Below are 24,746 nucleotides of genomic sequence, written 5' to 3'. Positions count from 1 at the left end.
GTGACAGCATTTTTAACCCTCTCCAATCCACTGAGACGTCTAAAGACATTATGATTTAAGGCTGTACAGCTCCGATGTTGGAAGATAATCGTCGGGGTCCTCTTACTGTATATTGCCAGCCTCTCTGCTGTTGGAGCCTATCTAACGTGTCACCTCATGCAGTACTGGCTTTAGCCAGCAGATAGCGCCATTTTATAATGGCAGAAAGAGTGTCCCCCATAGGAAAACCAGGATTGAAATTGGATTTGAAAGGGTTAATGCTGACAAGAACTATTTGCAATCAGTTTTGATATCTGTGTCCCTAAGTAATAGTAGTTGTTCTTCAGCACCACAGGAAGAGTAAAAAAATGCAAGCCTCGTTTATTAGTACATATTTAAAAACCTGGTGTGTGTACTCATGTGGGATCCACAGTGAATTTTTAGGGGGCCGTTTACACTAGGATTTAAAGCATCTGAAAATCATACAAGTTTTTATAAACGCTGCTGGAACTGGGGAGCCTTCCTCATTTATTCTCACGGGGTAAGTATATCCTGGAAAGGCAACTATGCTATGTATCGCCACAGGGGACCCTCTACAGAGTCTTTATTCCCCCCAGTTCATAAGAATCCTAATGTGAATGGTCTTGTGGATTTGAAATGTCTAAGAGCTTTTCTTTAGCTGTGTGCATCTTGTTTTTAAGCATGTACTAATAAATAAGGATTGCTTTTAATCATCTTCTGGTGTTGGAGCACAACGACTATTGCTTATGATCTTGGATTACCCACCAGCCAACACAGTGTCTTCCTCAGTGCATCTAGTACTACTAGGATTCCCCTTTGTGCTCTCTGGCAGTGAGCTGATCCATATATCCCTTTTTATTTATTGCACGACTTATGTGTCTGGGATCTTGGAGATTATACTTTTGTCATACGACTCAAGGATTACCTTCATGCTGCCCTGATGTCCTCTCCATTCAGCACCACTGATCACTCCTCCGGGAATATTTTCATCTAGAGAGAAATAGACATGGTACAAGAACATAAATCTCCAAACTCCTCACACAAGCGGGCAGGATTAACCTGCGTTCGCTATACTAACCAGACTTGTTGGAGCATCCTGGGAGTCCCAGATGAATTGTAGGGTGGTTATTGGCGTAGACAGAGGCTAAATGTTTCAGAGTATCTTTATTCTCCACTGTTGGGAAAAAAAAAAAAAAAAATAGATCATTTATATAACTGTATAAAATATATCCAAAAGGGATATTCTGGCTTCAGCAAATACTTTTTATTCACGGTTTCCAAGATCTCTGCTTGCAGTTATTCAATAGGAAACTTTAAAAGGGGATGTGCCATGATATAAAGTTAAAATGGCTACCCCTCACCTGATCCACTCTGGAGGTCTCCTATATACACTGCAGTCACTTATATGAAGTGCAGCCTCCTGTCTGATGCTCATCAGACGTCATCTTGCTTTGTACTAGATTGCTACCTGCTTTCTCTTCTCTTCCCAGCATTCCCATGATGCAACAGCACAGTATCACATAACCAGCTACAGCCAATACCACCTCTGCCTGCTGGTAGGACACTAATCATCATTACATCTATAGTTTCTTAAATAAGCTAAAGATCATAAGTATAGAGTCAGGAGGTATCATCATCTTCATTATAACTGTATGAGAGGAGCCTCTTATAACCATCCCTAACTGAGGAGTTTTTTTAAAGGTAGCCGCATGAAAGAAGTAAACCTCAGGCAAGTACGCCGCAGTTCAACCATCTCAATGTGAATGCTGGAGATTGCCAAATGCTTGTACAACGCAATTTCTGGCTCTCCCATTAAAATGAATAGAGTGGCAAATTGCGTGCGTTACTTCTATATCAGTCATGCCCGGACCTTCAGAACCGTCGTTCTTGGGATCAGTTGCAATCCCAGTGGTCAGAACCCCACTGATCAGAACGTTATCTCCTTACCCCATCTCGGCACATCCCCATTAATGTTTAACATGTCTAAGTTGATTGTTATCTGCTGGAAGTTTACTAGCAGAACTAAAAAAAAAAATCCTTTTGGGAATAGGTATACAAAGTACAATGGAAAATTGTTTAACTCTTAAAGGCCCCCTGTCCACGGGCGAGGCGGAATATTGCTAGTGATATTCCGCCGCCAGGTAGCAGGGGAGAGAACTGTCAGTTCTCTGCGGTGAGCCCATCTGACAGATAGGCTCACCACGGACGATTGCGGCAAATCGCAACATGCTGCAATTGGAGTACCACGAGCAGAGAATCTCTGATTCTCCACTTGTGGACAAGAGGCTGCGCTTTCCATAGCAACACTATGGAGAGCATACACTGCGTTACCCGTGGCCAGATTATCGCAATGAACAATCACCTGTGGACAGGAGCCCTTACTACACAAGGAATAACTTCTCAGAATCTTTAAAAAGGCTTATCCCAAAATCTAAACCATTGAGAGCCCAATCAATCCTGAGAACAAGGGTCTCGGGTCTCACTCTTCTCACTCCTGCAGATTCGCTTTACTCACCAGACGTCAGACTGAATGAGCGCTTGCCAATTTCAATGAGGCTGACAGAAATTGCCAAGTGCCTGTACTCTGCCATCTCCGGCAGCATGTAGCAGCACAGAGCGTGTGACTGTCACTCCTATTCAGTCTGCTCCTCACTTGAGGAAGGGTTGCAGTAAGCGGACGAAGAGACAGGACACGGGACCCCTGTTCTCAGAATTGATAAGTGCCTCTGAAAAGAGCCCCCCACTGATCAAAGTTATCCCCTATCCTGTAGGCAAGACAGTTTTGGATTTTGGGATGACCCCTTTAAGTATTGAAGATGTCTGTAAATGTAATAAAAGTAAACTATAGAAGAAATCACAAAATTGAGAATAAATCATGGAGATTGTGCACAAATGACTGTCCACAAGATGGCACCACACTCCTCACCTGTGTGCACTGGGTTGTCATATGGATAAGTAACCAGCAGCGAGCCTCCGTCTAAAACGACAGAAAGTGTGAAATCTTGCTTCAAGATTAAACTGTCAGCAATGACATTGGTCTCCTTTTCCCTCTCGCCAACAGGTCCGGAAGAGTTACCTAGAAAAAGAGAAAAGGGCGATTTAAAACATACTTAAATGCAGATACAGAACAGGCTGCATCTATATTATCTTTAGAGATGAGCGAGTATACTCGCTAAGGCACATTACTCGAGCGAGTAGTGCCTTAGCCGAGTATCTCCCCGCTCGTCTCTAAAGATTCGGGGGCCAGTGGGGAGTGGGGGAGGAACGAAGGGGACATCTCCCTCTCCCTCTCGCTCCCCCCCGCAAGTCACCTGTCACCCGCGCCGGCCCCCGAATCTTTAGAGGCGAGCGGGGAGATACTCGGCTAAGGCACTACTCGCTCGAGTAATGTGCCTTAGCGAGTATACTCGCTCATCTCTAATTATCTTATATTGCATATAGAAGTCTGTACAGATGAAGAATGTGTCTTGGTTAATGGTAAGCACCGTTAGTGTGCGGTGGGCTACACAAGCTCACACAATAGTCCTGCTATAGGAAGCCATGACCTTGGGAAGTCTTTCGCTGCTCCTATTGAGAAATACCGTGAACTTTACAGTCGACTCAGCAGTCAAGCTGTTTTTCCAAAAATACCTGTCTAGTCACACTAAAAATAAGACACGTAAAAATGCATCATCAGGAAGAAGGATAGCGCCTTACTTATAAAGTCGGTGTCCAGGTCCTTGCCATTGGCATTGGTTTGACCTATCTTGGAGGTACAGTCCTTCTCGGTTGCTTTTTCTCGACCATCTGGGTTAACCAATGGTACAATAACAATTCTTGTCCGGTCAATAAGCTAAAATATGAAGATAAAATATGTCATAAGATAATGTGTCAAAAAGTTTAATTCATGCACCTTTAACCCCTTAATGACATGGCCTATTTTGGGCTTACGGATGCAACTTTTTTTGGCGGATTTTCTTCTCCATTTTTCAAAAGTCATAACCTTTTTATTTTTCTGGCGACGCGGCCGTGTAAGGGCTTGTTTTTTGTGTGGCAAATTGTCGTTTTTATCGGTCCCACTTTTGGGTACATAGACTATATTGTAAAACTTTTTTTTTTTATGATAGCAGGGAGAGAAAACGCATTAATTCTGTCAGATTTTTTTTTTTACAGCATTAAATCATGCAGCATAAAAGGACAATACATTTTTTCTGCGGGTCAGTACGATTACAATGATACCAAAATTCTTACTTTTTTTTAGGTTTTTCCACTTTTCTGCAATAAAAACGCTTTTTTGGAATTTTGTTTTTCTCCAAATCGCTGCATTTAAGGTCCTGTAACTTTATTTTATGTACAGAGCTCTATGAGGGCTTATTTTTTGCGAGACTAGCTGCAGTTTTTATTGGTACCATTTTGGGGTACATACGGCTTTTTTGATCACTTTTATTGCGTTTTAAGGGAGGAAAAATGCTACAATTTAGCATTTTGCCTCGTTTTTTAGCGTTTAACGCTTTTTTCCATGCACAGTCAACAGCATGTGCAACTTATTGTTCGCGTCGTTACGAACGCGTCGATACCAAATATGTGGGGTTTTAATTTTTTTTATGCTAATATGACAAAAAGCTTTTTTTTTTTTTTTTTTTTTTTTAAACACAATTTGTGTCCCTCTGGGGCACTTACAGTACAGCACTAATGATCGCTGTGATAAGGCATGGTAGGGCTACTGCCCTGCCATGCCTTATTGCTTATACAACAATCACAGGCTATGGCAATACAGGATGCCAGTGTATAGCGTCCTGTTGCCATGGCATACAGCCGGGCTCTCTGCGATTATATCGCGAAAAAAGTAGCAGAGAAGTGGCAGCATAAGATGATGCAAGTGAAAAAAACTTCTTTAGTTAAAGTAACATTTTATTGTTCCAAAGTTTAAAAAGGCAACGTTTCAACCTCCACGAGGCCTTTATCACGCCAAATAACACAAGAAACAAGGTGTGCTGTGGAACATGGACAGCACACCTTGTTTCTTGTGTTATTTGGCGTGATAAAGGCCTCGTGGAGGTTGAAACGTTGCCTTCTTAAACTTTGGAACAATAAAATGTTACTTTAACTAAAGAAGTTTTTTTCACTTGCATCATCTTATGCTGCCACTTCTCTGCTACTTTTTCTCTATATATCTAAAGGGGCATTTGTCCATAGCCCCGAAGTTGGCTCTGCATTTGTTTGGACCAGTTGCGGTCCTTTTTGTCTACGCCCCCTACAAGTAATTTTTCTGCGGGGGTCCTCTGTGAGTGCCGTGGCCTTTGTTTTTTGATCTTGCGATTATATCGCGAGAGCCCGGTGATGTCACAGAGGGAGCACGCTCCCTCAGAACCCCTCCCATGCCGCGATCTACATAGATCGTGGCAGGGAAAGGGTTAACAGCGGGATAACAGAGGGAGGCCCACTGCGGGATAGTATCCCCAGGACGCAAGTTTACGCCCTGTTGCGGGAAGTACCTCGCTGCCAGGACGTAAACTTACGCCCTGGAGCAGGAAGGGGTTAAATGTCGCAGCCATTTGGTTTAACAAGTCATCTTCTCAGTATACACGGACTAAAATCAGGTTCTCGTTACAAATATATTATTTTTAAAACATTTAGTTTGAACAATAAGGACACACGGTAGTCTGAAAATTCCAGTCCTGGAGGTAACTTTTACATGGGACGACTGTTGGGCACGTTAGTTGCCCAACATCCATTCTACAGACTACCGCTTCTGTGCTTTCATATAGGATCGATCTTCGTTCAGAAGATGGAGGCAGTGCGGGCCGGAGATCTCTTCTATAGACCTCTATGTGCCTGTCTTCCGGTGCCAGGAGGACCCAAAAGACAGCCAGAGGGGAAGAGGAGAGGAAACAGGGCTCGGGTGAGCGCTGCAGCCCCCTCTTTCAAGTGAGCAGAAGGAATCTCCGCAATGGGAACCCTCACTGAGCAAAACTTTTGACATGTGCAGTTAATCTTCAACCCAGGCCCCGGCCACACATCACCCGCCTCACCTTTGTAATGGCACTGTTCTTTTTATAATTCAGGCAGAGGAATTCTGCAAAAGTCAACAGCAACTCCGTGCCAACTGGTGCATTTCCATGAACTCCAGCGACAAACCTGATTTTTGGCTCTTCAGGCTCTGATATGTTTGGTTTATTTGAGATTTCCAAAGACCATATGTAGCGATATTCAACACTCTGACCCAACCTAAGAAAAAAAGCATAGAGCCATTATTATAGGACAGGTGACAAGTGTCCGATTGGTGAGGGTCCAACAGCTGGGAACCCCATGATTTGAAATAGGAGGTCCCTGCATGAATGGAGCTGAGACTGCACATACCATTGAAATGGAGCACTGGCGTTTACCACCAAAGATGTTGGCACGCTTGTACTCAGTTCTGGCGCTCCCATTGAAACTAACGGAGTAGCAGAGCGCATGCATGACCTAAACGCCATTGAAACAGGAACAGTGCCCATGTACTCAGGATTGTCGAGTTCCACCCCCCCACCCTCCACTGATTCTAAAGCTATCCCCTATCTTGTGGATAATGCATAACTTTATATCTTGCCACGACCCTTCTAACTTCTAGAATCAGGTTTAAATTTCCAGATACTTTGTTAAACAGCAAGCTGAATAATACCTAGTCAGTTTAGTAATATTTGGGTAGTTAAGATTCAGTCCACGCAGCGATTCGGAGAGATCATGATAAAGTCTATAGCGATACAAATCTATATCACTGGAGGTGGAGAGCAGCAGGTGCTCAAGACCATTCTCCGCTGAAAGATCCTTAATCAGAGTCTCAAACTCCTGTGTGTTGGGGTCCGCTTTCTCTGGCTCGATCACCAAGACTTTTCCTTTATCTTCTTTGTGTAAATCTGGACCAGAGCGAACAAGTGTAAAATCTGTCACAATCGCATCTCCTTCTGTCACATTGACCATTTTTGTAACGGGAACATAACTAGATAGAAAAAAGAAAAAAAAAAAAGAGAAAGAAAGTAATTAAGTTGGAAAACAACATTCTCAAGTGTGCCATTTTACGACAAGAAATCACCTGATACTCTGACACATGGCACGTCTCTCAAGTACACCCTTAATTTATAGGGTCGGTGCATCAGCGCTGTGTCTTAAGATAGTGTTCATGTTTGCACTGGTTCTGTAGCTGATGTCCATCAAACCCCACCGTTAACTTGAAACACAGCGCTCATGCTTAGATGTCAATACGCCTATTTTAGTATATCGCTACCCCAGGCACATATACACGTGTGCATCTCACATTTAGAAATATTCATTAATCCAGCACCTTGGCAATGCCAAACATGCCATCTTATTGGAATTTTGCTGCATTTTGTCTCAGATATAAGACAATGCACCAATTTAAAAAAAAAAAAAAAAAAAAGCCTGCATGACCCATTTTAAAGAAAGGACCATAAATAAGTAACAGTAATCCAAAAATAACTGTACAGCTAAGTACCCTCTAGCAGAGGCCGTGACTTTATAAGTTCCAGGGACCAGTAATCTCCAGTAATCCCCAGCCTTGTCAGAGGTCACCGGGTGATTAATGTCGGCTACACTGATGGTTGCATTGAAGATGCCTCTTCCGTCTGTGGCATCCAGCACGAATCCTTTGATTCCCTTGTGCACCTAAACAAGGAAGCAGGGTTAGAGTTTCAAACACAAGTGACGGTGATAGAATGTCTGTCGGTGCCGTCTTACCTGCTGTATGAACTCCAGCAAGGATCTGTGATTGCCTTCCCAGTAGGCGGGAAGGTCGGAGGCCATGGGATACTTCACACATCCCAATTCTATGGTCACCTCAAAACAGTTGGTATTAAGATAGTTCCAGTCCTGCATTCCACCTAGGAGTTACAACAGGACAAAAGTTACACATCGCAACCATTTATTCTAAAAGGGAACTTCATTCTTAAATATTAGAAACCATTACACCGAGACCACAGATTACTGCTCCACATACGCTGCATGGCCACCTTATCAGATAGCCCTATCTAGTAGTGCAGTGGAACTCCTTTGGGTCTTCAGAGCTGCAGCAATTCATCGTGACATAGATCCCATGGGTATTGAAATCATTCCGCAGAACTATTGGCCCATGTGGGCAGGAGAACGTCTTGCAGTTACTGAAAATTAGATGGAGGAACTGACATGATCTGAACACCTGACAGGAAGGGTTCATCAATTCCTGCCGCTTGCAGCAAACTCTGACCCTCCCATCAGCAAGGGGCAACTGAAATATGGATTCATCCGACCAGGCGATGTTTTTCCACTACCCAGGAAGCCAAGTTTTGCACTTTTTTGCCCCCTGGAGTTTCGCCTTCATGTTGCTCTTAAACAGCAATGGAATTGGTTGTCTGCGGTTATAGCCGATCTGTGCTAAGGAATGAGTTTTACATTCAGGCGCGTTAAATTGGAGCAGCAGTGTTGTATTCAGCTGTAATTTGCTTGATTGTACACGGCCTGCTCATCAGAATGAATAGACATCCTCCTCAAACCTTTTTTGGCCTCCTGCACATGGGCGGAGTTGCATTGCAAAATCTGGAGTGATTGTCCGCCTCCAGATTCCGCTGCAAATCCAGCCCATAGCAGGCTATGGCAATACAGGATTTAATGTCCACATGTGTAAATAGATTGCGATATTCCACTGGCACCAAAGAAATCGTAGCATGCTGCAATTTTGTCCAAGCTCCACACAGACAACTTCCATTGAAGTCAATGGAAGCCGTCTGTCCCGCGGCCATTCCACAATAATTGCAGAATGGTTGCGGGATCTGTGTCATTGGCTAGCGACAGCGCAGTATCATCTGTATTGCGCATGTGACCCGGTTGGGTCACATGAAAGAAGACGTCGGGACAGGTACGTAGGGGTAACCGCCCGGGCACTGGGTCGAACTCCGCTGCGGGATCCCGCTTGTGGGGTCTGACCCGGCCGTGTGCAGGCGGCCTATGTCAACAAGTTGTTTACATCCATAGCGTCCCCCTTTGCTGGAGGTTTTTCCTCAATCACATCATTCTCGGTATGCTCTCCACACTATTACACAGGGAAACCCCCATAAGGTTGGCAGTGTATTAAATCCTGACCGCGGCTAGTCTAGTAGAGATGACCAGGCCTAGTTTGGGAAAAATAGAGCAATTTGAGTGACTTCATTCTACTGTGGATTCACATTGAAACTGATCCACTAAGAACTCGCGCACTTGATCTTATGTTGGACTCTGGGGTCATATATCTAATATCCATACAGGGAACTCCAGTCGTGAGAAGGCAGCGGTCTATAATAAAGTGGCCATTCAGTGTATAATAAAAGGCAAATGAGCAGCAATGATGAGAAATCAGGGAATCCCCCTAAATACAAAACATTTCCTTTAGCCCTTTCATACAGTTCATGTACTTCATACAAAACAATCAGCTTGTCACGAGATATATTACCGATAACAGGCCCATACATCACAAAGGAGTATATAACATGACCATTCTGCAGTATGTTGGCAAATATCACTGCGTGCCGAAAAGGAATAAAAACAAATTCTACATTTTACCTGGGACATTATACCAGCTTGCTCCATTGGTGATTCCTTGGGGAAAGTTCTCATTGGGATACATCTCCTTACAGGGACTGCCAGTGAACATCTTACTATTTGCCTGTCAAAACATAAAAATGCACTTTAAAAAAAAAGGGAGATTTTCTAGTTCAGGACATTCAGTTTGCAAGATCCTATAGTAGAATCACGAGTTATAACACTTCATTAGAAAGACTTAATTGTGTACCTCTGACTTTTGCCACAAGGTGGTGCTATACTAAAGGCAGCCGTCTGACAGATCAGCAGGAGCAACTAAGCAGATTTAGATCTAGTTTTGGCTCATAATAAAGCAAGCTGCAGTATAACTTATTGGCTGAAATCGTTGCTCATTCTAGGATGAGGAGTCCAGTGGGAGGAGTTACCCAACGACCTTCTCCGTTTTAGTGTCCCTCACTTCTGCCCACTGGATTTCTAAACTTAAAATACGCAAAGGATTTACATTAGTTAGAAATAAGCTAAAGCAAAAAAGTTATACTGAATCTTCTTCTACAAAACTAACCAGCTCAGCTCCCACAGCTCTATACCATGATGCTGGTAGATCACACAGCTTGATGAACATTACAGGGTCCCTTTAAAAGGATTTGCAACACATTTAAAAGTAGTTGTCCAGCTGTTAACTATTGATGGTTTATCCTTAAGATAGGCAAACGTTACCACCCAGGACCCTCTGATCAGCTATTCACTGGGCCAGTGAGCTGGTGCACGGAGTGGATTTCTGAAGGAATCAGACAGCTCTGTTCCCACTGCAGTGGCCAGACGTGGTATTACCAGCAAAGTTCTCAGTCACTACAATGGAAACTTTTTCTGAAATACTACTGCGAGCTTATGCAGTGTGAATGGAGGCGTTTGCTTCCTGCAGAACTCAGTTCAGGACATGAACTCAACAGCTCGACTAAACAGGGACCCCGGGTGGCAGAACACTGTTTTTGTCTACTATTGATGGCCCATACTAAGGCCGCTCTCCCACAGGACGCTTTTTACCGCAATTAGTGTAGCATCTCGAACACCGCGCTTACTGCGGTACAACGCCACCATAGACTTCAATGGGGCCTCGCAGACCAGCGCTCAATTGTGGTGTTTTTAACACAGCAATTTTCAAGCGCTGTCCGATCTCTTTTCGTGCGGTTTCGCATTTAACTCACCTCATCACCCATCACAATGATGGGGTACATTAAAAAAACACTGTCCAATGCCGTAACCTGCATTCAAAAAGGACGATCAAAATTGTGGTAGAATGCTGCATGTGAGAGCAGACCAAGTATAGGCCATCAACAGTTCACAGCCGGAGAACTCCTTTAACAATGTACGAATATGTACTGCTTAGGCCATTCTCACACATCTGTTTTTTACCGCAGCATTTTGAGCACTGTGGTATAACGCTCCGATTGATTTCAATGGGGCCTTGCAGACATGCGATCGAACGTATTACTTTCTAGCGTTTCTGTTTTCAACCGCTGTCTGCTCTATTTTGCTGCGTTTAGCGCACCTCATCACCCGGCACAATAATGGGGTGCGCTAAAACCTGCTGTCAGAGACAGTAAGCTGCGCCCGAAAAATGCGGCAAAATCGTGGCATTGAGAGTGGCCTTAGACTGGGTTTACAAATTTAGACTTTGGCTCTAATGAGACCATTTAATTATTAACTGTTAGGTTTCATAGTTTTTCCTGCTGGATCATATAGAAACAGATAGACGGGATCACGTAATTTGGGCTAATAGGACAGATCTTGAAATCCACTGCACCCATTTACACAGAGAGGTTGTAGGGTCTGTGATTTTTCAGTTCAATTTAAAAAAAAAAAATCTAAAAACTAGGCTCGATTTTTTTTTTCTGCTTTTCTGACATAAATCAGAAATTTTTATGCAAACCATATTTCTGGATAAACATTTACAACCATTTTCGCCACTCTCTTCTCCGTAAATGGGTGGGATGAGATCTTTGCAGGCCAACAGATTTACTAGAAATCTTACCGGAATAGCAAAATGTCTAGATCAGTGCTGAGCTGTACAGACCGCAAAAAGCTGCACCAAATGTATTAAGAGGCATGTATCCCATACGACCGTGGCGCATTTCCCTGCGGCATACTTTAGTTGGACTGGCGTTTCATAACCCGTGTTTTAATCTAAATTCCCTCTAAGCCTTTTTCTCTGTACAGCTATAGAGTTGTGCAATGCAGAATGCCTTAAGCACACAATAGCTGCATGTAACTGCTGAGGAATGGGGAGGAGGTGCAAAATATTTGCTCTGGAGCCGAATCAAATAAGCACACAAATGTGTTTTCGCAGAACTCGACAATTCCTGCAAGCAACTCTACAGTCAGGTGCAGCTAGGAATGGTGGAATCGCGTCAAAAGAGCTCAGAACTGTGGTGGCGGTGAATGAACGCAAGTCACAACATTGCAGGATCTGTCGCATGACAGCTACCACAGCAGCACCGCCGACTTATGATGGGGTTTGTCCAATTCTGCCGGCCATGTGGTGTACATTGTTTTAAAAGCAAAAACAGCACCACGTTGATCCGGCAATGCAGATGTGCGCATAACTCGGAGAACCCTATATATATCACGGTTGTGGCATCACAGGCGACTTCCAGCCACACAGCAATACGACCGTCAAGGTTTGTTTTACGTATTTGCCAGTTGGTGGATGGAAATGGAACCCAACAATTTTCTTTTTGATGGATCGGTTTACAGGACGACTGCTGTTCACTTCAATTTTATGTACTTTTTTAAAATTTGAAAGAGGGACTAAGTTTGTGTTCACATCAATGTTTTTATCCACTTTTAACAGATTTTTTTTTTGTCTGTATGAATGAAGTTGAAATATTTTTTTATTTAACCCCTTTAGTGGCACGCCCGGAAAATCTCCTAAAAATCAGTGTTGAAATGTGCTGAAGACTCCCTAAACCTGCCACTGAAGGGGTTAAAACAATAGCTAAAAAAAAAGTAGTAGGCAATGTATCCAGGTGACTGCGACGTGACATTGCCACTAGGCGGGTGTAAGCCATGCAGGGTGCCTACTTGCTGGCAGAACAGCGCTTTGTTGTATAAGCCTCACCTTGGAATAGGAGAGCGCCAGCTGCTGGAACACGGCATCATCTGGGGATTTACTGTACATGGACAAGCCCTTTTCATCATCATCATAGGGATAATTAACCACAAGGGAACCTGCAGACACAAGTCAGGGCGGTTAGAAAATCCACAAGCTACCAGGACGGAAGATAAGAGAAGCTGCATACACAGATGTACAGCAGATACGAGGATCAGTCAGACAGTGCCATAGAAACAGACCCAGAGAAGAGGAGGGACTCTTAAAGGGCTAGTGTCACAAAGAATATTGGTTCTAGTTACATCCAGTCCATATTCTAAACAGATTTTTTAGTTACACTTAATAAAAAAAAAAGTTTCTATTTCCAGATATTCCATATTCAGAAACAGCCGCTCACAAACCAGGGATTCCCATAACGATGTGCATGCCAGTGCGGTGCGGTTTTCCAAGTCTATGGGAAACCCTTCCGATCCTTTCACAGGCATGAAGACCGCAATTTCTCAAAAATGCAATGCGATTTTTAATCAAAAATGCATCAAAAGGTCATGAAAAATCAGGCCAAGTTTCTCAGCCATATAACACGCTGGTCCATGTAATTGTAGGCTAAAGAACCCCCTTCTATGTCGGTGTAGAACCCTTTTTCCTCTAGACGTAGAGGGCGCCCCCTTGTTACAGTTCTGGTATAAATAGATGATGGGAGAGATCTCTGTATTGTCCCCAGATATATTATACATAGTGATTAGGTCGCCCCTCAACTGTCTTTTTTTTAATTAAATAATCCCAATTTTGATAGCCTCTCTGGGTATTGTAGTGCGCCAATTCTGTTTATTACATTAGTTGCCAACATTTGTACCCACTCAAGCTCTGATAGGTCCTCCTTGAGTGCCGATGCCCAAAACTGTCCACAATATCCCACTTGCGGTCGAACCAGTGACTTGTAGAGAGGAAGAACAATGTTCTCATTCTGTGCCCCTAGACCTGTTTTGATGCACCCCATGATCCTATTTGCCTTGGCAGCAGCTGCCTGACACTAGTTACTCCAGTTAAGCTTACAGTTAACTAAAGTCCCTAAGTCCTTTTCTGTGTCAGTGTTCCCAGTGGTTTCCCATTTAGTGTGTAATGATAACATGTATTTCCCTGCCCATGTGCAGAACTTTATATTTATTAGTGCTAAACCTCATTTGCCACTTTTCTGCCCAAACCCGTAACTTATCCAGACCCTCTTACAGCCATATTTGGTCCTCTTCTTGTGTTTATTACTAGACACAGTTTTGTTCAGTGTAAATGCATGTCAAGTAAACGCTATACGATCGCTACGTCATTGCTGGTAGCATGCTCATTCCCATTAGTCTTCCCGTGTAAAACAGCCCCAAGCCTACATTTCCTATAGAGCGTTTCCCTAATTTACTTGAGCTCTCAGAATTCCTCCCTTCTCCGACAGCCAAGCTGGGAAATCCCACTCCTTATGTCTGCCTTCAGCCAGACACGGCTGTGGTATTCCATGAGAAGACACCCTGGGAGCACCAGGCCGAGGCTTGTCGAGCCAGGTACGAACAGATCAGGAGAAGGGAAAGTCAGCACCTTCATGTCAGCCATAAAACCAGCATTAGGGCTTCATAAGTCAGCTGTAATAAATACCTGCTTTCCCCATAAAAAAGATGCTCCACGATTATCTTTAACAGCTCAGTAAGTTCCTCCATCATTCCTCCAAGAAATGTGTAAATAAATTGACAACTGCTGTAAAAATTCACCTTGTTAACATAATAGTCTGATCCTGTCAGACACACCCTACTGATATTAGTTGTCAATTTAAAGACCCATTAACACGCAAGGAATACCACTCAAAATTCGTTCAACGATCGAAAATGAGCGATAATCGTTACATGAAACGCTGGCATCGGGCACTTGTTGTTTGAATGATTATTTTAACCCCTTAGTGACCACCCTATAGTGTTTTTACGTCCTGCAGCTGCAGGACGTGTATGGAGGGAGGTAGCGCCGCTATCTCCCTCCATACAGCGCGGGCGTCAGCTGTTTATTACAGCTGACACCCGCGGGCAATAGCCGCGCTCAGCCGCTCGGCCCTTTAAATGCCACTGTCAATTTTGACAGCGGCATTTAAATCCCCCGAACGCTGTTTGGGGGTCCCGCACAGCCCCCCCGCGGTGAGATCGGGGGATCCGTGCAGGTGTCATGGCAGCCGGGGGCCTAATGAATGGCCCCAGGGCTGCTTTAGCAGACTGCCCATCAAGCCATCCACACAGGGTGGCTTGATAGACTGCCTGTAAAAAAGCAGTATGACGTAATGCTATAGCATTACGTCATACTGCAGGAACGATCAAAGCATCGCATGTTAAAGTCCCCCAGGGGGACTTCAAAGTAAAGTTTAAAAAAAGATCAATAAAGTTTGTTTTTTTTTAATTTAAAAAAAAGTTATAAGTTTAAATCACCCCCCTTTTGCCATATCAATTACTAAAAAATCTAAATCATAAAATAAAAATATGTATTTGGTATCGTCGCGTCCGTAAAAGTCCGAACTATCAAAGTAGTGCATTATTTTTTCTGCACGGTGAACGCCGTCCGAAAAAAAAAAAATAAAGAATTCCAGAAATACACTTTTTTAGTTACCCTGTCTTCCAGAAAAAATGCAATAAAAAGCGATCAAAAAGTCGTATGTATTCCAAATTGATACTATCGGAAACTACAGGACATCCCGCAAAAAATGAGCCCTTACACAACTACGTCGACAGAAAAATAAAGTTATTGCGCGCACAAAATGACCGCAGAAAATAATTGAAAAAAAATTAAATATCTTTAAAAAAAAAATACAAGTCCTACAGCAAAAAAAATCAACAAAAAACTATATAAGTTTGGTATCGTAGTAATCGTACCGACCCATAGAATAAAAATATCAGGTCGTTTTTGTTGCAGTTTGTGCGCCGTAGAAACAGGATGCACTGGAAGATGGTGGAATGTTTTTTTTTCCATTTCTCTCCGCTAAGAATTTTTAAAAAGTTTTTCAGTACATTATAAGGTACAATAAATAGTGCCATTGAAAAATACAACTCGTCCCGCAAAAAACAAGCCCTCATACAGCGACGTCGATGGATAAATAAAAGGAGTTCCGATTTTTTAAAAGGGAGTAGGAAAAAACAAAAATGAAAAAAAAGCAAAAAAGCCCGGTCACTAAGGGGTTAAGATGAACCTAAAATCCATGGTTCAGCTACTGACAGATAAAGCAAACACATTAATCTCTCAATAGACTGCATGCTGTTATCTTCATGGGAGCCAGCAGAACAATGCAGCTGTTTAACACACAAACTGAGCTCTGCAAACAGCTCCTGGAGGCCCTTTTACATGCAAATGATGATAAAGCGTCAATGGCCATAAACACTTTATGCAAATAAATTGCTAAATCTTTCAATCGTTTGAAAGGTTATCTTTGTGTGTAAATGGACCTTTACTCATACATTTCCAGGATGAATAATAGAGGCATTACATAATGGGGTTATAAAAAAAGATGCTCTAGATTGTTATTTCATGGGGAATTCAAACATTTACTAAAACAAAAAAGTTAAGAGAACCAACTGGTCCTCTTTAGGCAATTCTTCAACATCTAAAAGTGGATTGAACTACAATCCAGCAATGGTTGGCTTATGTTTTATAAAGCACATACTGGTATATGTAACACAATTGCTGTATGTCCAGTATAAACGTTTCCAGACATTAGAGATGCAGAAGCGGGCCAACATCATAAGAACCACGGCTGGACATGACCATGGGGAAATACACTGTAGTATATGCAAGTAGGACATACCGTACAATGTGCACTCATGACACATGCAGTATGTAATAGGCAAGTCCTGCAATCTAGTGATCACTTGCAAAGCTGGCAGTAGAATAATGCTGCACTAATACAGAGGTGGCAATGATCCAGGAGTCAATTCAAAAGAATTCCAATGCAAACAGTCCCAAGGAGCGGTGATAAGTTTACTTTACTTGTTCTTCGGCTGAGTTTTTCTTTGTAACTCTTGTCTAAGGCGTTGGCACAATGATAAAGTGAAATACATAACATACCTCCATGGAGATTAGCGGACAGGACAAATGGGTAGGTTTTCATCCAACTCATTACAGCCAACGTCTCAAGTTGCGGAGGATCTGTGATCTGGACGAACTGGTCAGGGAAATTTCTATTAAGATCATAATTGTTGCTGTTGTTTCTGCCAATTATTCCGTCACGGTCTCCTGCAGAGAAGGGGAACAAAGTCACCTAGTATAGCGAGCTGGAAATACTAATCATGAGGAAAGAAGTTCTACTCCCATTTCTATCATCAGCTGAGTTTATTCTACAGGAAAGAACATAAAACTATATAAAAACCTACCTTTCTTGTAGCGCTGTGTACAGAGCACCCCTGTAGGTCTCCATATATGCCGATGTGTAAGAGTTAGAGGGATATTCCCATCTCAGGAATCAGATTGCCATGTATTCAAAATTGCAAAGCAATGACCTCACCTTATTTTCAAAATGCTCCGTTCTCCAGATATTGATTCCTCGGTTGTCTGGTTGTTTATTGCCAGACCACCTCTCCTATGGAAAGAAATCGCAGCAGAGGACGGCACTTGCATACTGCCTTCACCTAAATCTAATGGCTGGGATCTCAAGAGGGCATGCGCAGTAGTTTCAGCCCGGCCATCAGCTACAGATGTGTTCTGTACTTCTCTCCATAAAAGAGGTGTTCGGTTTTCCTGGTAACGAGCAGTAAACATCCAGAGGGCAGAGGAATCAATAGCTGCAATATCTGGAGAACGGAGCAATTTGGAAATAAAGATCTTGTGGGTGAGTGCATTGTTTTACAATTTCAGACACACTGATTGAGAACACCCCTTCAAGTCTGTCGGACAGTATTATTGATGAGACCGCTAAGCAAAACTGCTCATCTGCAGAGCAGAATCCAGGCCATTCACTGTGCAAGAAAATGGGTTAAAGGGGTTACTCCAAAATCTCTAGTTCTTCCCTATCAACAGGATAGGGGATAGCTTTATGATCAGTGGGAGTCTCGTCGCTGAGATGCCCACAGCTCCCAAGAATGTGGTTCCCATACCACCTCCTCCTGTTCACTGAGGGCTTACTGCACCCATAGCAGTAAAGGAAATTGAAGGGAGTGATGGTAGTGCCTGTCGCTCCTTTCACTTTCAATGGGACTGCCGGAGAGACAAGGTACAAGCGCTCAGCAATTTTCGTCAGCCCCAGTGAAATGAATGAAGAAGCGCGTGTGCATACTTGGCCACAGCTCCATTCAATGTGACGTTACTGCGGGTGGGAGAAGCATCCTAGCAGTGATGAAAAGAGGGGGAAACTGAACCCCCGTTCTCAGGATCAGTGGAGGTCTCAGTGGTGAGACCCTCACCAATCATAAATTTATCCTCTATCTTGTGAATAGAGAATCAATTAAGATTTGGGATAGCCCCATTAAGTTCCCTTAACAGTTGGGTGGTCAGGAGTGGGGAAATGCAGGGAAATCTTAGAAAGGCAAGTAGTGGCCTACATTCTCACAGAATTCTGAATTTCTTATTTCATGCAAGTATACTTTCAAGGGTTTCTCCACTTTGAACAAGTCCTCCTTGTTACAAGGGTCTATTCAGAATACCAGTGCCCCATTGCTGGGACCTTCAGCAGCTGTAATCTGTAGGGAAATCTGGCAGTAAGTGTTCAATTTCCCTGCAGCACCTCTACAGGCAAAATGAAGCATTACACGGTGCTCATTCATATCAATGGGCTGTCTGTGTAATGCAACGCTGGCAATATACTGTAGTTGTCTCCAGCAGTACACATCAATATGCAAAGTCCAAACAATAGTCGAGGTGGATAAAAGCAAAGCCACAAGCCGGAAGCGTGAACACTCAGCTCCAAATGTAATCCAGGAAATAGCAAAGGAGTGGCAGACCCCAACATACGACGGGTCTTCCATAGGTTGCCGATCCACGGGCAAGTTTTCATTGCGTTCCCCGCAGCGATAATCTGGCCACGGAGAACGCAGTGAAAGCTCTCCATAGCGTTACTATGGAGAGCGCTTCCCCCCCCCCCCCCCCCCCCGTCCACGAGCGGAGAATCATCAGATAGGCTGACCGGCGGAGATCCGTCTGTCGGCTCCTGCTCCCGGGCGGTGTCTCCTGAGGCGGAGATCCACCGCAGGATACCGCAACGCCCGTGGACAGGCTGCCTTACTGAGATAGTCAGAAGGGAGAGAGATTAGAGCCTAAGGGATAAAGATCCTGAACTAAGGACTCACATTAACTCAGAATTCCATAGTGGGGTACATGGAAAACCCCTTTAAAGCTTAAAAAAAAAAATAAATGGAAGTTTTACATTTCACCTTGTGCTCAGCCAACAGCCTTATTTATAATATGTCTGCATGTACAAAATTACCTTCCAGTGCACTTTCATATCCATCCGGATTCATTGAGGGCATGATATGTATTCTGGTGGTGTTGACCAATTCGGTGATTTCAGGGTCTGTGCCATAATTCTTGCAGAGATATTCAATGAGGTTTAAAAGCAGCTCTCTTCCCACCACTTCATTACCGTGCATGTTCCCAATGTACTTAAACTCTGGTTCACCTGCAATAAAACCAACAGTAAGAAATCCAAGATGTCACTCAACATAGTCTAAAAGTCGGATTGTGGATGTCCAGCTGCTGGGACTTAAAGTCTTTCAATGAAGAGTGTCCAGTTGCTTCTCTACTAGGAGCAGAAAATAGAAGCCTGAAAACCCCTGGGGGTCCCATCTCTCAGACCCCCACTGATCCGACTGGTATAGTATTTGTGATGGATAAAGTCTACAATTCCCTTGCCACCAACGACAAGCCACATCGTAAAATACACACACAATGCCACAAGCATAGTAATCACAATTCCAGAAAATTACCTGGCTCATGAACGTGCGGGTTGTCCGATATGGCCATGACATAAAGTTCTCGTGACTCCACAGACTTGCCAACAGAGTAGAGCTGTGTGATGCTGGCGTATTCACTGTTGTACTTCCTCAGGAATATCTCCATGTCTGAATAGTGGTGATGGCGGAAGTCCTGGGGCTGGATTGTCTCGTGAGCTGGAGGGATGTTCTCCGGTTTCACAGTCGCTGGAGGCTCAGTGGCCGATGGTGGAGCACTAGTGGTGTCTGGTGTATCGTCTGCCGAGATCGATACTGAAGGATGGAGCAGGAAATCCAGAATGGTAGCCGGCCCTTCTTTTACTTCCACTTGACTACTTTGTGGCAGGTATCTAAGTCGGAGAGATGAGAGGGCAGCGTCAGTAATAATCATCTGGTACCCAATACTAGTACAGAAGACGGAACACAAAAGGAACTAGAGGGAACACGAGGGAAATCACGATCTACAGTAATTTCAGGAATCGGACGCCTAAATCTCACATATCTTTAAGTAGTCCGGATTAGTAAGTGGGTCCACAAATTCGCAAAACACAAACTTTAGTTGTGGACAAAAATCTTCCTTAAAAATATTGACTGCATTTTTTTTTGCAAATTAGAAAACCTACAAAGTTGCTGTACGTGAAACTGTTCATAACCATACGGTAGATGTGTTTTGAAACTGTAATGAACAGATGGTCCTCTAATGAAATTTACACATTTTTTCTGTTTCATGTGTTCATCTGACACCCCCCTGCTGCTTTATTGGAATTTTACTCTACAGTATATATGGTTGACAAGTTCTCTATACAAAAATACCAGCCAGAGTAACATTAGTAATAATCCGATGCCGTTTTGGGGAAGTGGTTTTACAGAGTGCGATGTACCTAGGGGGGCTGTCTAGAGAAATACACTCAGTCCGGGTCGAGCACTTCCACTGCCAGCCTGATTTTGACACCAGATTGTGTGGTACGGTCTTCAGAGCATGGAGGTTCACGGATAAGCTTATATCAATAATTAAAGGGGTTTTCCAGGCAAATACTACTGATGACCAATCCTGAGGATAGGCTATCAATAGTTTATAACTTGACAGACTGTTTTTGCAGGGTGGTTTGCCATGGTCTTTCCCAGTCATCTTAACCCTCCAGCAAGCAGGTTACTCATTTACCGACCTTGGAAGAATGGAAGGCCGAGTCAACCTTGAGTCGGCTACCTGAACCACATGGGAATTGAACCTGTAACCTTCAGGTCATGAGTGAGAGCTTAGAGCTGCATTTCTGCTGCCTTAACACTCTATACCACACAAAGCTCTTATAAGTGGACAACCACTTTAAAAAGCAAAAAGGAGAAAATTAGCCAAGTTTCGTGGAAATTGTGTGTAGGATGAACAGATACCAAATCCCTTTGCCCCCTGTGGTACAACAACAGGAGCAGACTTTGACCTTTGCTATTGGCGATCACGTCCAAGAGGCGCACCGAGTCCTGCTCACCCAATAACTGACGCAGTGATGTTGTAGGTCCCCGGGGCTAGCAATCTCTGGAAGTTCCCAAGCTTCCCAGTGGTGATGTTATGGTTAATCCCCGATACAGAGATCGTCACATTCTCAATCCCTTTCTGCGTAACGGAGTCTCTTACGTAGCCCTTGGCTCCAATATGAACCTAGAAACAAAAAGACATACAATATAGATAAAGGATTCCATATAAAGGCAAAACGATCAGTAACTAAACGCTTTAAACAAATGAGGTTTCCTACTAGGTGTGCAGTCCGCAAACAATGCCAGACGTCGGTGTAGTCCATATCACCCGGAATGACTAACAGTGATTCTAGCGCAAGTCTACCGAACAACACCATTTTCATGTTTGTCCAATTTTTTATGTAGATTTTATATGCAACCTGTGCCTGTATTGTACCGATCTTCAGTACTAGCCTGTATCGTAATCCAGAGCTGTACTCACAATCCATCCTTTTTGGGAAGCAGTAGTTGTCAAGAAGTCACTACATTTTTGCACAAGGCGTTTGTATGCAAAAAAAAAAAAAAAAAAAAATCTTTTTGCTTATTTGCTTTTAAAGTTTATACACCGGTCTAAGTATCCTTGCTGGCGCATGATGTACCCAATATATAAAGGGCGCACATGCCTCTTCGTGTATTAGACACATCTCAGCTCCTCCGTGCACCCATAAAGACATCTACACCATCTAGGAGTTGGCATAGATTTCTGGTTTAATTTACATGAGTTTCCATGATAAATCATACAAAAATGTATGGCTCACGGATCCACATCCCCCCGACAAGTCATGCCCCTTTTTTTGGAAAGTGGTGCAGAATGATGCAACTCAAAAAAAGTAAAAGTTTTTCACAACAGGCCTTTTTTATATACCAAAATAAGATGCTAAATCTCCCTCCTTGTGTTTTCTTGACCGTTTCCTTTTATAGTCTGGAAACCATTATTTGGAGGTTGAGCAGCCAGTGGCTAAAGTATCATGTATTTTCCTAACCTCAGAAAGCCTGGAATGACAACCGACTCGGCCACAATAAAAGGAGGCCTGAACAGCGATCATTAGTCCCACCAGAAATAATCACCATCGTGTACATGTTCCAGCATGCAATCTGCAAGACCAGCAAATGAGGCGGCTCTAAAAGGCACTCGGGGAAGTTGGCATTGTGTCATTGACCTTTCGCTCTAAGTGCTGACTCGTAGGAAATCTTTTCTTACTGACTTGCATGCGAGTGTTTCTTCAGGGCCCAGTGCATGAAGACTAGGGGACAATAATGAGTTACCATTCCTAAAAAGTGAGCTACAGTCCGCGATGAACAGGACGGCACTTCATTACGGCACAGGGGGCATCCGGCATTATGTATAGGAATCCCGGATGTCAACTGAAGTGTGAGAAGAGATCCCACTGAGCAAGGAGATGGCTCATAGATGATCGCACATCAGTGGTTCACACAGCACATAACATCATGAAGGTCTCCTGTACAACCCGTGGACTGCATTACATCGGCAGATGGGTTACATTCGTCTCTTTTCACGAGGAAGGAAACTAGAAAAGCTGCTTGAAGATCATCACAAAAAAAAAAAAAAAGAAATTGCATAAATAGCAATTACCTAATATCGCTATCAATGCATGGAGAACGATGAGCCATAAAGTGACCGAAAGTTGGCCTCGACTGAAAGGATCATAAGCATTATCATCAATACTAGTAGTGTTTTTCTAAAAATAAGCCCTAGCCTGATGTTTCAGGATTTTTGTGGAGGCTTGAAATGTAAGCCCTAACCAAAAAAATTAAGCCCTAGTTACAGTACATTAAAAAAAATAAAAATTATCAAGCAAGCTCAGTCCAGGTCCCTCCCACTGCTCTCCAGAGCTCCGACACGGTTCCCACAGTCCTCGGCCGCCCACACAAGATCACTTCCTGGTTACAGGGTTCATAAATCCCGCCTCCATGAAGCAATAGCTGTGATTGGCTTTTCAAGCGCTGCACTGTTTCTTTGAGTGCCATAGCTTAACCAATCACAGCTATTGCTTTGTGGAGGCGGGATTTATGAATTCTGTAACCAGGAAGCGATCCTGTGTGGGCAGCCAAGGACTGCAGGAACAGTGTCGGGGCTCTGGAGGGCAGCGGGAGGGACCTGGACCGAGCTTGCTAGGCAAGTAAAATAAGAAATTCCCCGAAAATAAGCCCTAGCGCCTTTTGGGGCGAAACCCCCCCCCCAAAACATAAATATAAGACCGTTTCTTATTTTGGGTGAAACACTATCAGCAGCTTGTTCCTGTGCCGGTACACGCTGCGGTTGATCTGATGCAACCGCAAGCAGATCCAGCACTAGAAAATGCCAGCCAGCACTTGCTATTAAGTCCAGGTGCTGCCGGGCAACTGGCAGGGATCCATATGCAAGATATAGCAGATCAAGCACAGCGTGTACGGGCACACTTAGAGGTAATGGACATGTAGCGGGATCACCAAGAGAAAAGAGGGTCTGAGTGGCAATCGTTGCACTGCAGTGGTGCAGAGGAAAGTAAAGGAGTCACGGCACTCTACTTGGCACCAAATCCCCTTAACTTTAGTCATCTGTGAGGGCCCCAGTGGTCAGATTAGGACAAGTCGGCCAGTGACGACACATCCTGGCTATATGTTATCACTTGCTTTTCACTAGGAAAACCTAAAAGGAGCACGCTTTATAGTTCCCTCTGTGTGCAACTGACTAGATACAATGTACTTAGCAGCTGCTTTATTCATGCAATATCTGCTCCAGTCCGCTCCTCCGGTTTCTCGTGTGACCCAAGCTGTGACTAGCCAAGTCCTACAGCAGGCCAGAAATCACTTTCTCTATTCACTCAGCCCTCAAGAACAAATCTGAAAAATGACTTCCTTTCACACAGCAGATTCTGCAGGATTCAGCTAGTCACAGCATGGGCATCTGATACAGGGGAGCGAAACGGATTTTATGTCAATTGTACACAGAAGAAACTATAGTGTTCCTGTGTGTAAGGCTGCCTTTGGGCTGGAAGCAAATAGCGCCATACATTGCACAGTGGCCATGGCTGGTATAGCATGCAAAGCCCTATTTCCCCAGAGTGTGTTATTGGGGGAAAGTCAGTCGACCACCATACACATTATATGACTGGCTCAACAGATATACATCTGACGTCTATGGCACCCCTAAGATAACGTAGATGTTCTCAAAGTTGTGAAAAAGATATATATTACTGCCCAGACACACATGCATTTGTCTTATTTGTTGTTAAAGAGACTTGGTCACCATCTTCTTGCACCCCTCTGATGGCAGCACAAGGTAGTGCGTCTCACACACTGTCTGCTGTGTGGATCTGTGCAGTAGTTTTGAAGAAACTTGCCTTTATTAGCGACAGCACAAGCATAGAGGACTACCTGAAGTAGTTTTGGGTATTTATGAGCTGCAGGCTAGCTACATCCACCCCAATCTCCAGTCACTGACTGGCTGTTGGCTGCCTATTACTGTGCATAGAGAGAGCTGCCAATCATTGGCTGGAGGGCGGGTCGGTGTAGTTATAGCCCGCAGCTCATGACTATGCAGGACTAGTTCATGGATCACTCAGTGAGGGCTGCAAAAACATGGTGACAGAGTCCTATTAATGGGGGTTTTCCCCTGTTATGTCATCAATAGCAGATCAGTCAGGTCTGCAGGGGATAATCTGCTAATA

The 24,746-nt window shown here is 43.7% G+C and overlaps 1 protein-coding gene across 1 annotated transcript in view; it reads right to left on the bottom strand.

Annotated features, from left to right (window-relative positions):
- The window catches only part of CPD (carboxypeptidase D), a 63,956-nt gene that overhangs the window by 13,504 nt on the left and 25,706 nt on the right, over positions 1-24,746 (bottom strand). The window contains exons 4-17 of the mRNA XM_066599597.1: positions 21,051-21,220; positions 19,561-19,916; positions 19,062-19,253; positions 16,712-16,879; positions 12,644-12,753; positions 9,547-9,649; positions 7,714-7,856; positions 7,472-7,641; positions 6,641-6,958; positions 6,012-6,207; positions 3,697-3,832; positions 2,927-3,076; positions 1,079-1,174; positions 926-990 (exon numbers count right to left, since the gene is read on the bottom strand). Coding sequence (XP_066455694.1) covers positions 926-990; positions 1,079-1,174; positions 2,927-3,076; positions 3,697-3,832; positions 6,012-6,207; positions 6,641-6,958; positions 7,472-7,641; positions 7,714-7,856; positions 9,547-9,649; positions 12,644-12,753; positions 16,712-16,879; positions 19,062-19,253; positions 19,561-19,916; positions 21,051-21,220 — 2,373 coding nt within the window. The remainder of the gene's footprint in view (positions 1-925; positions 991-1,078; positions 1,175-2,926; positions 3,077-3,696; positions 3,833-6,011; positions 6,208-6,640; positions 6,959-7,471; positions 7,642-7,713; positions 7,857-9,546; positions 9,650-12,643; positions 12,754-16,711; positions 16,880-19,061; positions 19,254-19,560; positions 19,917-21,050; positions 21,221-24,746) is intronic.

This window comes from Eleutherodactylus coqui, chromosome 4 (genome assembly GCF_035609145.1).
Source record: "Eleutherodactylus coqui strain aEleCoq1 chromosome 4, aEleCoq1.hap1, whole genome shotgun sequence".
NCBI classification, from domain to species: Eukaryota; Metazoa; Chordata; class Amphibia; order Anura; family Eleutherodactylidae; genus Eleutherodactylus; species Eleutherodactylus coqui.
Note: the sequence above shows the minus strand (reverse complement) of the source record. Positions and strands in the feature narration are given on the sequence as shown.